This window comes from Herpailurus yagouaroundi, unplaced genomic scaffold (genome assembly GCF_014898765.1).
Source record: "Herpailurus yagouaroundi ecotype Mexico unplaced genomic scaffold, PumYag 188, whole genome shotgun sequence".
NCBI classification, from domain to species: domain Eukaryota; kingdom Metazoa; phylum Chordata; class Mammalia; order Carnivora; family Felidae; genus Herpailurus; species Herpailurus yagouaroundi.
The window spans coordinates 4924839-4941081 of record NW_024412419.1 but is presented as its reverse complement, the minus strand read 5'-3'; the positions used below and the strand labels follow the sequence as shown (position 1 = coordinate 4941081).

The window sequence follows — 16243 nt, the reverse complement described above, 5'->3', positions numbered from 1 at the left end:
AGGAGAAGGAGAAGGAGAAGGAGAAGGAGAAGGAGAAGGAGAAGGAGGAGAGGCACCTGGGTGACTCAGTTTGTTGAGTGTCCAACTTCAGCTCAGGTCATGCTCTCATGGTTTGCGAGTTCGAGCCCCGCATTGGGCTGTCTGCTGTCAGCCCAGAGCCTGCTTCGGATCTTCTGTCCCCTCTCTCTGCTCCTGCCTGGCTCAGGCTTGCTCTCTTACTCTTGTGCACTCGCTCTCTCTCCCAAAAATAAACATGGGGGAAAAAAAGAAAAGAAAAAACTTTCCACATTCAGCTAAGCTGGGAATCTCTTGACACTTTGCTCTGGTCCCTTCTGCCTTCCAGTCCCATCTTGATGGTGTTTCCCAGGGTTGTGTCTCAGTCGTGAGCGTGCCCGATGCAGACCAGGCTCTGGGTACCAGACCGGGAAGAGGGGAGGGCATGCTCGGACCATTCCAACCTGAGCTGAGGTCAGAGTTCGGATGCGTTATCTGCACAGTGAAGTTTTGCGTAAGGAGCGTCACCTACCCACATCTGTTATTCTGCTCCTTTTCAGAGGAGCCCAAGGTCCAGGACATATATGCAAATGAAGGCAAATGGAATTGATGGGCTCTTTAGAACATCATCTGATGACCCTGGCACACTTCAGAGAGCAAAGCTAAAGACCAGTCCTGGATGTCCAACCCGTGTGAACGCTTTGCGACGGCCACCTCGAAAATGACGCCGTCGCTGCTCTGCACATGCCACACCGTGCTCCTGGAGAACCCCGAGGTCTACGGCAGGTCCGGCTCCCACCACGAGGGCTGTGCAGGGCCCTCTGGGGGCCTGAGGGGGATCTGGTCCACACCGCGCCCCACCCACTAGAGGTGGAAATCAGGCGAGCTAGTTAGTCTCTGGGGTGTCCTGTTCACACATGACGACAACCAGCAGGGCTGTCCGGACACTTACTGAGACCAGGGACTCAGCATCAGGTGCACAGTGAATGTGGAGGACCAGGGTGCTTTCCTGTCTGGATGGCAGTCATCATAACTCACCTATGCTTGGTCTCAGAACTTCCTTGTGTGCCTTTGGATCTTTTAAATTCTGCGTAGGTCCCAGAATTTGGTCCTCAAACTATTAGTCCTAACCCAGCTGAAGAATAACAACACCCTGTGAGGGTGAAATCTCTTTAGAACACCCCCTAAGGCCAAATTCCTGTAAACGAGTTATGTTTCATGAATCCTTCTTATGACCAAATGACCTTATGACCCAACAACAGTCCTTCCAACTGTGAGCTCTGCAGAGAATTCAAGGTGACAAATTTCACAGAGTGCCTGAGTGGTTCAGCCGGTCAAGCGTCCATCCGACTTTGACTTTGGCTCAGGTCATGGTCTCACGGTTTGTGAGATCGAGCCTCACGTCGGGCTCTGTGCTGTCAGCAAGGAGCCTGCTTGGGATTCTCTCTCGCCCTGTCTCCCTGCCCCTCCCCCAGCTGGCACGTGCTCTCTGTCAAAAATAAACATTAAAAAAAATGTTTTTGAGAGTGACACATTTCAGAAATCCAATTAAATGGACTCTCTCACTGTGGTAGCCAAATGATGCGTAATCCTATCCACCAGAAGCGCTCTCCCCGCCGCGTTACCTTTCTTCTATCACAGGAATCATCACCGGCTAATATGCTAGGCCACCTACCTCTTTCAAATTGTAGCCTTTTATATCTTTGCATAATTTCAGCCGCCACCATGCACTCGATCTAGAAAGAAAAAAAAACACAAACAAGAAGTGTAACGAGCCGAGGGCTAGACTATGATACCAGGTCAGCCTAAACCGAACCCACGGCACCCGCAAAGCCAACCAAGCAGGGCACAGTTGCACGCGTTAAAAACCGGATTTGTTCGGGGGCTCGTGCCTCGTCCTCCTGCAGGTGGCCTTGCTTAGGGCAGGCGGCATCGGGGCAACTGATCGCAGTTTCCAATCCTTCTTTGATCAAGAGCTCGACATACTGTTTCAGGCACTGAAAGGAAAAAAAATCAGAGAAGTATCTGTAAACATCTTTACTTCCTTAAGGGAGAAAACTCAGCAGGTGCAGAAGAGGTGATGAATCAAGCACGTTGTTCCCTTACGGTTTCGTATTTTCCCTGGGTCGCCCAAAGCAACCACCGAATGAGAGGTTTTATTCCCTCGAGTACTGATGGGGCGCCCCCTGTGCCATGCTGGTCACAGAATGGCTGCGGGTGGGACCTCTGCACACGACCTCAGCAAACACCAAGCCAGTGAGTCTAACAGGAGGAGGAAGGTCGGGAAGGAATATTTCTCAAATACATATTAGACATCGGGCACCGGACTCAATCCTTTATACTGCATTGTTTCATGTACTCCTTAGAACATTTTTTTTTTAATGTTTATTTATTTTTGAGAGAGAGAGAGAGAGAGAGTGTGTGTGTGTGTGTGTGTGTGTGCACAGGGGAGGGAGAGACAGAGGAGGAGGCACAGAATCTGAGCTGTCAGTACAGAGGCCGATGCGGGGCTCGAATGTACAGACCACGAGATCATGACCCAAGCTGAAGTTGGACGTTACCCGACTGAGCCACCCAGGCACCCCTACTCCTTAGAACACTCATACAGGACAGGCATGACTGTCCCATATTTCAGGTGTGAACACTGAGTCACCAAAGGAACTTGCCAGCTTACCCAGATAGCCAGGGCAGAGCCCAGATTCAAGCCCAGCCTATCTCGACTCAGAAATGCCCCCACGTTCCCCCTTAGGACCCTCTGCCGATCCTTACTCACCGACACCCCGCTTACTCAGTGATAACTTACTACAACCTCACCTATGGGGTGGACTGTTGCAAAGTCTCAGGTCAGTCAAACAGAAAAAGCGGGGGGCACAGCAGGGTTCTAGCGAGGATGATGAGGGTGTACCCCGTGCCGATTTACTCCTGCTTCGGTCTACCAGCCTGGGAAGCCCACACTCCCCTGCAAAGCACATTATAAAGCCCAATTAAAAGAAAAAACATGGGGGCGCCTGGGTGGCTCAGTCGGTTCAGCATCTGACTCTTGATTTCAGCTCAGGACATGATCTCCCAGATTGTGGGATTGAGCCCCGAGTCAGGCTCTGTGCTGACAGTTCAGAGCCTGCTAGGGATTCCCTCTCTCCCTCTCCTTCTCTCTCTCTCTCTCTCAAAGTAAATAAATAAACATTGAGAGAAAGAAAGAAAGAAAGAACAAAGAAACAAGGAAAGAAAGAAAGAAAGAAAGAAAGAAAGAAAGAAAGAGGAAGGAAGGAAGAGAGAAAGAGAAAGAAATAGAGAAAAAGAAAAAGAGAGAAAAGAATAAGACAGAGAGAAAGAAAGAAAGAGAAAGGAAGAAAGAAAGGAAGAAAGAAAGAAAAAGGAAGGAAGGAAGAAAGAAAGAGAGAGAGAGAAAAAAGAGAAAGAAGGAAAAGGAAAGAAAGAAAAGAAAAGAAAAGAAAAGAAAAGAAAAGAAAAGAAAAGAAAAGATATAGCCTTCCCCAATAAGCTCACTACCAAAAGTAAACAGAGACAGACTTTGAAGAGCTCAGAGAAGAACTCAGAGTGCTAAACCTGGGGCCATTAAGTGAAGAGAAACCAGTGTAAAAATGACAACAGCATATCCTCAAATCAACTTGCGATCACAGCCCAGTTCAATATTTGGGGTTCATGAGGCCAACACCACTGTTATAATAACACTATTAAAAGTAATAGTGATTCATCGAGAAAAGCCCATAAGCTATGTTTCCCAAGCCTCCACTTCCCCCCAGACGTGTTCTGCATTTCCCTAGAAGGATGCGTGGTCATTGAATGGGTGTGCCTCAACTGTCCCTATGCCCAGGCTAAGTCTTCCTCTCCTCCTACCAGCCTCGTTTTCCCGACCTGCACTTTGGGGCGCTTTAGCCCACCTCCTGGTGGAGCTGTAAGAACTTCACTCAAGAGAATCCAGAAGACCGTGTGGAAAGCAGCGTATGCCTGATTATGTAAAGAATAATTTGATGTAAACGGGTAATTTCCACCGTCGTAGCATATCAGGATACGTCGTCCACGACAGACCCCAGGTAGCAATTTCTCTTAAAAATACCAATCAAGGTCATCCTCGGAAGGAGCCATTCCCCGGAGCCTCCCTCCAGAGCGCTAAACAGAACGCGTGGCTTCACCTGTCACCTGCCACGCTGGTGCCCAGACCCCGGCCCCGAGTTCAGCGTGCCCTCCTCTGTCCTGCCCGGGCCCCCCGTGAGTGCAGTCGCTCCGAACGTCTGTCACTCACAGACCGCAGACAGTTTACCGGCACGACGGCTGGGAAGAGAGCTCCCGGAGAACCAGGTGTGGATGAGCCCCGCAACGAGGCACAGGGTGGTCCCGGGGGTCCACTCATCGGAACCAACGTCACAAGCGGGGGAACAGCAGAGGAAGAGGGAGCAGTCACACGGAGCCTCCGGTGGGCCCGGGCCCCGTCGCAGCAGCTGCTCGGGGAAACGGCAATGTCGCGGCACGGCGGCCACGACCCTCGCAGCAATGGTGTGTTTACAGCCAGGGCGAACGTGGAATGTCCTGTTTACGGCTCGTGCCACACGCGGAGGGAGAAAGACTGCAGGCTTTTGGAGCCAGACAGACCCACGGAATCCTTGTAGGCAGAGGCCACGGCCGGGCTCCTTGGCGGGTTCGGGCCGCAGCTCCCTCAGCCATAAAATAGGGATGCCCCGCTTGCTGGGCTCTGGGGACTGAAAGAAAGAACGTCAAAGCGCCCGACACAATTCCTGGTATGCGGCCCGAGCCAAGCAAACAGCGACTGCCGTTTCCTGCGCTTGGTCTACCTGTGCGTGTTTCCTACAGTCACGGGCATAAAAACAAACTAAAACCGTAGCCACAAGAGGATTCGTTTACGGTTTATAATCAGTTTGTCTTGGGGCGCCGAGGTGGCGCCGTCGGCCAAGCGACCGACTTCGGCTCAGGTCATGCTCTCACGGGCCCGCGACGGGCTCTGGGCTGATGGCTCGGAGCCTGGAGCCTGCTTCCGATTCTGTGTCTCCTTCTCGCTCTGCCCCGCCCCCGCGCATGCTCTGTCTCTGATTCTCTCTCTCAAAAATAAATAAAAACATTTAAAAAAACCACAACAGACTTTGCATGGAGCAACGATGACTGTGTCACGTCTGGCTGGGAGCGAACATCCCCGGCCCCTCAGATGCATCTGTGCTGTTTGCAAAATGATTATAACGAGTATGCTCTGGGAGCATCAATTTGTTTACTACATAAAGAGAGATGATCTAAGTGTCTGACCAACCATCCACTGAAAACAAGCCCGGTCTTCTTCCAGATACTCAGTGGGTCATGACTCACAAGTCATGGTTTTCAATTTAATAGCTAAAAGATGTCTTAAAAGACACACACAAAAATGGGCAGAGAAGCTCAGTCAACTACGCAGTACAAAAGCAGATATCAATGGACTTCCTGCTATCATATTAATTATAGCTCCCAGTGATCAAAGGTCTTCACGTTAGCTGTTAGCCCACTACCCACAGCCTTCCATTTCCCAGATGAGAAAAAGGCTGGGGGAAGCTCAGAATGGCCCCAAAGGCATACTCTGTAAGTAAGGGAGCAGGGACTCACGCGTGCCAGAGTCCAGACAGGTGAGTCTTTGTTTCTGGATTTTAATTTCTGCCTTCTTCCTCAATTAACAACCCTTTCAAATGTAATTATCTATTATGCATCTTCAGTGACCTCATCAGTGTTTTTGTTAGAACGGAGAATTGTATGTTCTTTAAACTGGCAAAGTCTAGGGGCGCCTGGGTGGCTCAGTTGGTTAAACTGGCAAGGTCTGAGTCAGCCAGGAATGTATCTGTATGTGCCCATGACGCTCAGATGCAAGGACGGTCCCAGACACCAAGCCCCGGACAGCCACTGCGGGGGGGAGGGGCTCATCTGCAGGTCATAGTCGTGCACTGTGCCCGACGTCCCAGTGGGAGGACAGGGGCCCCACCCGGACGGGGTCAGGAAGGCTCCCAGAGGTGACATGCTGGCCAGAGGGGCAAGGACATCCCAGGAAGGGGGGTGTCTGCGGCACAAAGAGCAGGAGGAGGGAGGGGAGGTGTCGAGAGCCACGGAATGTTCCAGGAATTTCCTTTGGGACAAGGACATCCCAGGAAAGGGGGTGTCTGCTGCACAAAGGGCAGAAGGAGGGAGGGGAGGTGTCGAGAGCCACAGAATGTTCCAGGAATTTCCTTTTCCATTTCGTCTTCCAACAGCCTGAAACCCAGTTCCAAAGAGGAACGGCAATCCGTTTCCCGCCGAGCAGAAGCGGGCCACAGAGACGCAGGGCCCTGCCTCAGCTACAGCAAGTCTGAAGGTTGTGTGTTTTCTCACTTGAGGGCCTGGCAGCTGTGGAAGATCCTGAGAGCAGGAGAAAACTCCAGAAACTGTGCTCAGAGGGACCCGAGGAGCCAATGCTCCTCAGGGATCCACTACTTAGGAACATCACGTGCAGGCAGGTCCACATAACGGCGGTGGGGCCCCAGTGAGCACTGTTTGAAGGGCAAGGACCCCGGAATTGCACAGCTGGCTTCACATCCCAGCTTACCAACTTGGCAGATGTGAGCAAGGAGCTTCACCTCCCCGAGCCCCCCGGGGTAAGCCTGCCGCCAAACCCGCTCCAGCCACCAGACCAACCTGCGGCGGCTGCGGTCACCGGGCGGGCGGGCACCACACGCCTTCCTTGGGTCTCAGCTCTGTAGCCGCCTGCAGCCACTGCCCCCTCGGGTATCAGTGCACGGCTGGCCCCCACGCAGGGACACGGGCGTCCTATAGCCCTTCGTAGGCTTGTGATTACAGATGCCGGGTAAAGACGCGGAGCGACAGACTGGCCTGGAACCCTCTCCTTCCAGAGCACCAAGGTGGAGGCCCTCAGGCACGGCTCTGTCACATGTCTGGGGTCTAGGTCGATTCAGCCAGTAGGCACGGAGCACCTGCTTTGGTGACAAGGACCGCTGGAGCTTCGTGGGGGCAAGGGGGAAGCTTGGGGGGCCCTCACTTCACAACAATCAAAGCAAAGAGAGACACGAGCCAGTTGCGGGTGACGTGAGGACCGTCCTGGACGGGGCGGCTGCTCATTCAACACAGTCCGGCAGAGAAGGAAGTGTCCATCCCCGTGTCAGGTCCACGCGAGGCACGCAACGCCAGAAGGCTGTCTTGATGACCGGGGGCATCAAACAGAGTACCTGGGGCTGGACTGGACTTGCCCCATCAAAGGCTACATCACGACAACCCAGTCTCAGCGGGGGTAGGGGAGACCTGAGCGGGGAAGGGAGACCAGGTAAAACAGCTCAGGCCCACGGTCCCCATCAGGGCCACGTGGCGCTCCGGCTTCGGGCAGTGGTGGTGGTGACAGCTCACGGGTCGGGAACTGGGCACATCCTACAGCCCGGCCTGAAGCCACTAGGGACTGGAAAACTTGACCATCGAAACGCGGCATCCCCCGGGGTCCCGCACGAGGCACAGGCAGCCCTGTGGACGGAGCGCCGGAGGACGTTCCGAGAGCCGGGCCGTGCCCAGTGCCTGGTGGGCTCCGATGAGGCGGGTCCCAGAGTGGGGTGCAGTTTAGGGCTGAGGGAAGCCGGGAGGTGACAGTTAGGATGGCCTGAAGGGGGCCTCATCCTGCTCTGACAACCTGTGGGCTTGCTGGGGATTCGGGAGCCTGGGCACTGCTGCTCTCCGCAGGACGGATACCCCAGGGGAAGGAGGACTTTCTCCTGCACAGTGACTGACCGGGCGCTCCTGCACTCCCTTCCTTGGTGCAGAGGCCGAGGGGAGTGGACAGGTCCCAGAGAGTGCACCACCCTCCTGCAAGAAGGACACGCTCCTCCCCAGGGAGCACAGCCTCCTCGAGGGGGCATACAGTCCTCCCCAGGGAGCACAGCTGCTTCCAGGGAGCACAGCCTCCTCCCTAGAGGTCACGCCCTCCTCTGGGGAGAACACACTCCTCCCCAGGGAGCACACCCTCATCTGGGGAGCACACCCTCCTCCCCAGGGAGCACAGCCTCCTCCCTAGAGGTCACACCCTCCTCTGGGGAGCACACCCTCCTCCAGGGAGCACATCCTCCTCCGGGAAGCACAGCCTCCTCCCTAGAGGTCACACCCTCCTCCCACCACACCTGGAAATAAGCTGCAAGGGAAACAGCAAGTGTGGACGACGCTTTCTACCTGCTGAATGTGAAAAACCAAAGCCACAGAGGGGCAAAACTGAGTGACCAAACCTCACCTTCCTCACAAAGAAGGCAGGTCAGAGGTGTCTGGTGGGATGGGGTTAACACGTACACTAGAGGTGGGAACACTAAGAGGCCAGCATGCCATCCACTCAACAAATTCAGATTCACCCCGGAGCAAAGTCTAGAAGCCAAAACCGTGCAAGAACAGATGAGCCCCGGGGGGGGGGGACGTCTGCCAAAGGGAGTCCGCATGCTTCTAAGTGCGGCTCTGGGATCACGCGTGTGTGGGGTAAAGGCCTGTGAGAGAAGGGGGTGCACGTATATGACTCTGAGGACCCAAGCGGTGCAACTGCTCAGAGCTGGGGATGCCTGAGGGCTCATTCCAGTAGAGGGAGAGGCCGCTCATCCCACCTCTTCAGGCCACGCGGTCTCCTCTGTCCACACCACTGAGGATGATTCCATCAAATGGCGATACCAACGGTTTGTTTGTTCTTTACCTCAGATAAGAAGGGGCCGGGAAGATGGGTGGGTGGATCCATCCGGGCACCTTGCCCAGGACCCCACCTGCCACAGACCTGGAAGGGTCTCCTGGATGCGAACACAGAGGCGGGCCTGGGGATGGAGAGTCAACTACACAAGACGGAGACAGAGAAAGCAGGCTCCGAGTGCCCGTTCTGGGTTGGAAGGTGCCAGGATCCAGGGATGTATGACCTAGAGGGCAGCACGCGGATGAGTCCAGAGCGGCCCTCTAGCCCTGTGCGAAGTTCCCCAGAAAAGCAGGCGCCAGGAGTCGGCGTCGTCTTAGGGGCCGCTGGTGGATAAGCATCACGTCTGGGTGCAAGTGGCCAGTCTAAACAGGCCTTTTCGTCTTTCTGGGCTGCAGTGGCCCCTCGTGAGATGGGAGAATTCTGCCCACGTCACAGGGTTTTATGACAGGTGTATGTGGTAAGTCACCAGCAGTTAACAAATGTTATTCCCTATCCTTTTCTATCCACCAGGTAGAGCTTCAGGGGGACCCTACAACAAAAACCACACTGGCATGCCTGTGAGCGGCGTGGACAGAGAATCCGAGGGGTCTGGGTGACGCCTTGAGGCAATGCAGATCAGGAAGCATGTGGGCCACATCGACACAGAAAGGCCTTGCAGAGCTACGTGTCCACATGCCTGTCACCTTGGCAGCTGGAAGCCCCAGCCCTCTGGTCCATTCTCAGCCCTGGGCCCCAAGGCACCTCAGCCTGCAAGTGTGCCTTTTCCCATCTAGAGACCCCAGACTAGGAAGAGGCCCTCTACACCACGGAGCCCCCAGCCCACGGAGAAGAGGCCGGGAGTCTGTGCCCCTCAGAGGCCCAGGGTGCTCAGAGCACTTGGGACAGAGATAATCCACCGGGCTCGTGGCCCCCAAACACTATACTGGCAGAGCAGGCCTGTGTTCAACCACTTCACATGGTTTCAGTCTCCCCTGTAGACTCTGGTTTGAATAGAGACCCTGAACTGCAGGACCCTTTGAAAACTACTTCCCAGGATTCGCTCCTACCCTGGGGCGAGCCAGAGGTAGCTTCCTCTAACTCTGAAGACACTAACATTTCTCAGACTCGTCTCAGAGAAGGAGAGGCAGGATCCGAGCAAGAGTAGTTGTGACAGCGAACAAGAGAACAGTCAGAGAAACACCTGAGCCATTTTAGAACCCAAGCTGCCTGCCGTTCCAGCAACAAACATTTTGTGTGAGCTCCACTCTGTGGACAATGACACAAAACCAAATCCCTGCTCCTCTAGTGGAGGGTGTAGGTAAGCAGATATCGCGACAACACAGTTGGACGAAAGGAACCAGAAAATAACAGGAGCTGGAAGCTTCCGACAGTTTGGAACCATTGAGCGTAGGAATAGAGGAAGTGGACAGAGAGAGTCAGGAACGGAGCTTTGAGGCTGGATAAAAGGGAGGGACCCAACTGCACGGTGGCATTTCCACTCAAGAAGAGTCTCAACTACAGAGCGGGTCACTTGAACTAGCTATTGAAGGACACGTGAGTGTGGACAGAGCCATCACGGCAGGCATGCAAAAGTGGGGGTGTCATGGTGTGATGGGGCCAGACGGGGAGGGTTTTGCTGGGGTTTCCACTGCTTTCTAAAGCATAACAGGTGACATAGCCGGTGGGGCCTGGAGGGGCTCCCGACCGGAAATCGGCAGTGTAGACGTAGGGGGAGACGAGCAATGTGCTACCTGCCTGGAAAGTGGGTGCTCTGAGGGCAGCCTTGGGTTATCCACCTCCCACGCCCGGCCACGGCCACACAGGAGGCAGAAAGCGTGGGGTCCAGAGTAGTGGGACAGGAGGACAGGAAATTGCTTTTGACCAGTCAAAATTGCTTTTTGACCTTCTTCCAGTCAGGCCAACTTTTCTGTGTGCCACAGTTTGCCATCGTTTGGCCACTGTAGGAAGAGCATCAACTACACAGACCACGAGTCTCATACCGCTCCGGGATGGGCTCCACCATTAACTCCTGGGGAACAGCATATACGGATGTGGCGAAGAGGCCTACGAGGTCGGAAACAGAGCCTGAATTTCAAGGCAGAGACGCCAGACTGTAGAGTCAGTTTCCCCATGAACCCTTTCCTCCTCAAAATCAATGTACCTCAGAACTTAAGTGTAACTCTTCCGTGATTATTTATTAAGAGGGCGTCCTCTGGTCTCGCACAATTTTCTCTCTTCGCTCTTTCCCACATCCCCACGTCTGTCCCCCGGGACATCACAACTCCCTGGCTGTGGCCGTGGCGGTGGGTTGGGGTGACGTGAGGCCCCACACCGGGAAGAAATGGGGCGTGGGCACCTGCCCCACTCTCGGTCGGTCAACACGCACCTGCTTCCCCTATTCACGCTGCAGAAACGAGCGGAACTGTTCTCAACATTTTAATTTTTAATACCTGGGGGTGAAAAAAACATCTCTGCTGTCACGCCATCTCCGAGAGCTGCAGGTACCCCGTCTTTGAGGGAACAGAGCTATTTTCCCCCTTTCAAAGTCCCCTGGCTTACATTAAGCATTTGATGTGAATTAGAGTTGCTTGTTTTTCCTACAATTCTCTACGAACAGAAACCCCAAACAGCAGCAGCGAAAGCGGGTAAAAGGCCAGGGAAGGAGCAGGTGACGGAGACACAGCAAAGCCGCCCAGAGGCGCAGGGCAGAGGGGACTGGACTCCACTGGTGGAGACAGAGGAAGACTTTGCTTCCGCCAAGACGGAGGCGATGTCCACAAAGCGGATTCTCTAATCCACCCAGACTTTCTCCCCCATCCTGGCGTTTCCCCTAGAAATGAAAAGGAGTCCAACACGCTGCAGTAAGCGGCTGGAGGTCTGTCAGTCCGCCCCTCCCGCGTCCCCCTCCCTCCCATCCTTCGCCATTTCAGGAAAAGGTCAAAAGCAATTTCCCGTCCCCCTGGTTGAAGTGACTTTCCTGAGGCTTTAACGATACACACTTCTCGCACGTCAACACCAACGCAGACTCACTGCAGTTTAGGCCAGCGACCCTTTAGCGATTACTGATGATGAGTCCTGAGTAAATCCGGGGGTTCCAGCCCCTCGGAAAGCCAGCGGCTGGTTCAAGCCCAAGTCAGAAGATGGAGACATAAATGTTTGCCGAGCTCATCTCCCCCTCTGTGAAACGGAGATGGTAACATTGAAGGTGCCGGTGCCCCAGGGACATCAGGAGACAAGCGAAATAAGGCCTGTGAAGCGTGGCCAGGAAGGAAGATCACATCTCCTGCAGAAGGCCAGGGACAGCCAGCTGGTGCCCCGTACTAACCTAGACATCTGAAACATACACAGGCAGGCCACCCAGATGGTCCATTTATAACGCGGTTAAATTCAGAAGCAACTTCGTTGGTTTCTTATAGTTGGAAGAAAACAGTTCTTTTTTTCTTTTCTGGACTTTCACCCCCCCCCCCTTGAATGGGAAGAACCATCAAGTAGAATTCAATTAAGATGATCTGAAAATAAACCCCTACACTCTCATTTTCCCTTTCCGAAGGGTCAGATGCTGGGTCTGAGTTAGGCCTGATGGAAAGAGAGGTCCCTATAATCACTACCAGCAGATCATCTGGCCCCCAAATAGTGCTGGAGACAATCTGCGGAAATTTAAACGGGATGTCAACATCCCCTCTAACACCACACCAGCGAAAGGTGACGCGAATAGCTGAATATTCAACCTGTGCACGATCACTAGGTCAGCACTCTTGTAACCTCAAGCACAGAACTGTACAATTCAATTTAAAATGAGGAACGGTAGGGGCGCCTGGGGGGCTCGGTCAATTAAGCGTCTGACTCTTGATTTCCGCTCAGGTCCTGATCTCGCAGTTAGTGAGTTCGAGCCCCGCATCGGGCTCTGAGTTGGCAGTATGGACCCTCCCTCTCCCTCTCGCTCTGCCCCTCCTGCACTCCTGCTCGCACGCTCTCTCTCTCAAAATAAATAAATAAACTTAAAAAAAAAAAAAAACTAAAAAATGAGGTAAGGTGAAGCTTTTCCCTTCTGGAAAGGCGAGCACGCGCCGTGATCAGGTCTTCTAAATTGCATCATCACTAGCTTCTAAAATTCTGTTTGATCACTTTTGGATCACGAGCACCTGTGACGGCCATCTACCCGGGTGCCCGACTGATTTGAAGGAGGATTCCTTCAGCAACCGCGTGACAGACTCGGTCGCTGGCAAGGGTGGGGTCAGAGATTTGCCGGGGGCCGCTAAAACCGAAAAGCGGAGGCCTCCTCCCGAAATTCCTTCCAATAGTGGTTTTCTCCGGAAGGACCAACCAGAGTACAGAATATGCACTGGCACTGGGCGATGGTGGTCATCTGCTCCACCGGGTACTCCCCGAGACACAGCTTGCACGACACCAGCGGATCGAGGGCCAGGTCCCACGTGGGCCGGTACCGCGCTGTGGTCATGGCAGAACAGTCTGAAACGAGAGAAGCACAGGGCGTCAGACCCCCGCGTGGCCTCCAGCAGAACCGAGGCAGGAGTCACCTCTCTCGGCTCCACATGGGGCCCCAGGGAGTGGCCAAGGGGCGGTCGATGGGCCCAGGGATTTAGCTCATTTGGGTCCTCGGAGCTTTAACCAGGGGTCCCTGGGTCCCTTGGGTCTGTGGGTGACCCCTCCCCCGCGCAGAGGGTAACGATCGTGTCTACCCTCCAAATGGCAAACCCCCTTGCCGCCTTCCCTCCATCCTTCTGATGGGCACTAAGACACGCCCCCACCCCCACCAACCGAGCACCTCGTCTAGGAGGGCAAATCCTCAGCAAGCGTGGAGAAGAAGCTTCCATTAAAATAGTCTGATCAGACGGGACTGTTCTGGGGTTTCTGTTACAGGAACATCTCAGGGAAGGCGGTGGAGGGGCGCCTGGGTGGCTCAGTGGGTTGGGTGTCCGACCTCGGCTCAGGTCAAGATCTCGTGTTCACGAGTTCAAGCCCCGCAACGGGCTGTGTGCTGACAGCTCAGCGCCTAGAGCCTGCTTCGGATTCTGTGTCTCCCTCTCTCTCTGCCCCTCCCTTCCTCTCTCTCTCTCTCTCAAAAACAAACATTAAAAAAATAAATAATAAATTAAAGAAAGAAAGCAGTGGGTGTGGCCCCTCCAAATGGAATCCACCTTTCCACACCACAACACCCAGGTGTTACCCGGCCCCCCCCCCACAAATAGCCCCAACACCACTGCCTCCTTCAGCACTGGCAGATTTTCTCAAACGTAAGCTTCGGGGAGGCAAGGGCCTTTGGCACACTTGTTCATTTACACGGGTCAAGTGCATCCAACGGTGCCTGGTGTGAACCCCAGGCACCCCAGGAACTTCCCCATCCTCCGGGGATGTTCTCTGGTCACTTCCCAACCTGCCCACAGTCTGCTTCCTGATAGCATGTGTTTTCTCTTTGTATTTATCACACTGATTCCCACTGCTTGCTGCTTGGGGAAGACAGGGAAGGCGCGTGCCTCTAGCCTCTGGCTCATCGCCTGACCCACAGCGACCTCTCGACAACTGCCTGTTGAGTGAATGAACAGATCCTTGTATCTCGGGCTACGTCTTCTCAGTCTGAACCCCTGGCACCTGATCTAAGCCCGGCAGTCAGTGTGCACCCGCAGTAGGTAAGCATGCCCGTGCTCCCCAAACTCAGAACCGAGTACGATTCAGTTAAAACTTCAGGCGCAGTCCCCAGCCATCTGAACTCTGAGAGAGAGCTCCTACTATCCAGCTTTCAGGATCCAAACTGATTTAGACAACCTGGCATCCTTCTCTGCCCAACCTCACCTTTGAACTGAGGGACTAAATGACGTAGACAGCAAGAGACACCTGCGTTCCCTGCTAGTTTGTGAAGCCGCGAAGGGAGGATCTGTCTTGTCCTGCCTCATACTTACAGCAGAGGGATGGATATAGAATGACAAAGACCTAACCCATGAAGGAACAACAAAAATAAATCAGAACACCAACCAACGACCGGAACATACACAAAATGATTCTAGCATCTTGGAAAGATTCAAAGATGCAGGAGACACAATTCCCCGCCTTGGGGCATCTTCAGATTCGGTTCAGGAACCCGCTTGGCCAAAGAGCAAGCTAACCGATACTATAAGGCAGTATATGGTTTATGTGTGAAATCGGTGCTCAAGGCACTTGGTGAAGATGAGAGTAAGTCTGGGTGGAAGACTCCTCAGCAAACTGGAAGAGCTTCATGAGGAAGACGAAGCTTGAGTATGGAAGGGAGGCTACATTTCACATGGGGAACAGGGAGTGTCTATCAAAGCAGGAGGGAACAGTTTTCACCAGGCGGACCGAGCGTGGCAGGACCACAGCAGAAGCAACAGGAAACTCTGTGCTCTGAGGGCAAACTGAGCGTCCGGAACAATTATGGTGCGGTTGCCTGACCGTCGTCAGCCACGGTGTGCTTCCATGGGTGAGGGGGTGGAGAAGCGCCATCTCCCGGGGTCTCTGTGAGGTCGAGAGAGGTCATGTGCAGGACCTGGCACATGTAGGAAATGCTCAGTAGAGACCCCCGCTCCTCTTCCCCTGCAAGGTCTCATTTAGCCAGCTACTCCCAGGGGCGAGGAGTTGTCACGATTGCCTTCTACAATCTACTCATATTCCCTTCTCAAGTTTCACCAGTCGTCGCTGTGGATCCTACACTGGGGGTCCAGGGCGGGGGAGAAGGTAACTGCAGAATCTTGAACTCAGACGGATTAGACACGAAGAACGAAGGAACATAAGTGATGAAAAATAACGGAGAAGCAGGGGGAGACCCTGACCTTTAAGAGCCCAAGCAAAGGAGGGTAGTTACTGGAGGCCGACAGGAATCTGCACAGAGACAAAGAGGAGAGATCAGCAGTCAGGGCAGGAAAGGGACGGCACCCAGGACCCCTCCCCGGAAAGCTAATCACTGGGAGCAACTTAGTCTAAAGTAAGTGTATTTTCTGTCGTTTGAAAAGAACTCTTTGACACAAACGCAAGGAACTTTTGGATTGGTCGGAGTCTCATAATTTGACCTACAAGCCAACGGGCCAACACTTAGGTGGCTTGGGGTCAGTGAGCTATGTCGAGGCACACATAACCCCCCCACACCCCGTGGGATATGTGTGACATTCTTCATGCACTTCTGGGTGCCCAAGAGCAAAGGAAAGGACAGAAAACAAACAGTTAAACTGATAAGAGTTCACATCAGTTCACAAACACCTTAGTACAACTACAAAAAAGGGACAATCTTACCAATAACCTAAAGTCCAGAAACTCCCCCGTGTCTTAATGCTAATGCTTTGCTAGAGGCAAAAACCACCTTAGCCTGACCATAGCTAGGCCTCTGCTATCCCGGGAGTCTACTTTAGCATATGGAAATCCCTTAAGAAATGTCTTCCTGACTGTACCTCCCCCGACTCCATAGTGTATAACCCGTCACGCCTCACAACCCCAGTGCCGCTCTTCCTGCCCACGGGTCCTGTTCCTGTGCTTTACTAAAATCACCTTTTTTGCACCAAACACATCTTCAAGAATTCTTTCTTGGTCGTCAGCTCCGAACCCGTCCCCCTCCCCATACCT

General features: G+C 53.7%; 1 protein-coding gene across 8 annotated transcripts in view; it reads right to left on the bottom strand.

Annotated features, from left to right (window-relative positions):
- RNF144A (ring finger protein 144A) overlaps positions 1-16243 on the bottom strand; it is a 292455-nt gene that overhangs the window by 203059 nt on the left and 73153 nt on the right. For 7 of the 8 annotated variants that reach the window (XM_040495994.1, XM_040495991.1, XM_040495995.1 and 4 more), the window contains 3 exons: positions 12981-13126; positions 1887-1991; positions 1670-1730 (listed from right to left, as the gene is read on the bottom strand). In XM_040495994.1, the coding sequence (XP_040351928.1) occupies positions 1670-1730; positions 1887-1991; positions 12981-13115 (301 nt within the window). In that variant the 5' untranslated portion in view covers positions 13116-13126. Of the gene's footprint in view, positions 1-1669; positions 1731-1886; positions 1992-12980; positions 13127-15459; positions 15509-16243 lie in introns of all 8 variants that reach the window. The other variant, XM_040495993.1, reaches the window with a different exon arrangement.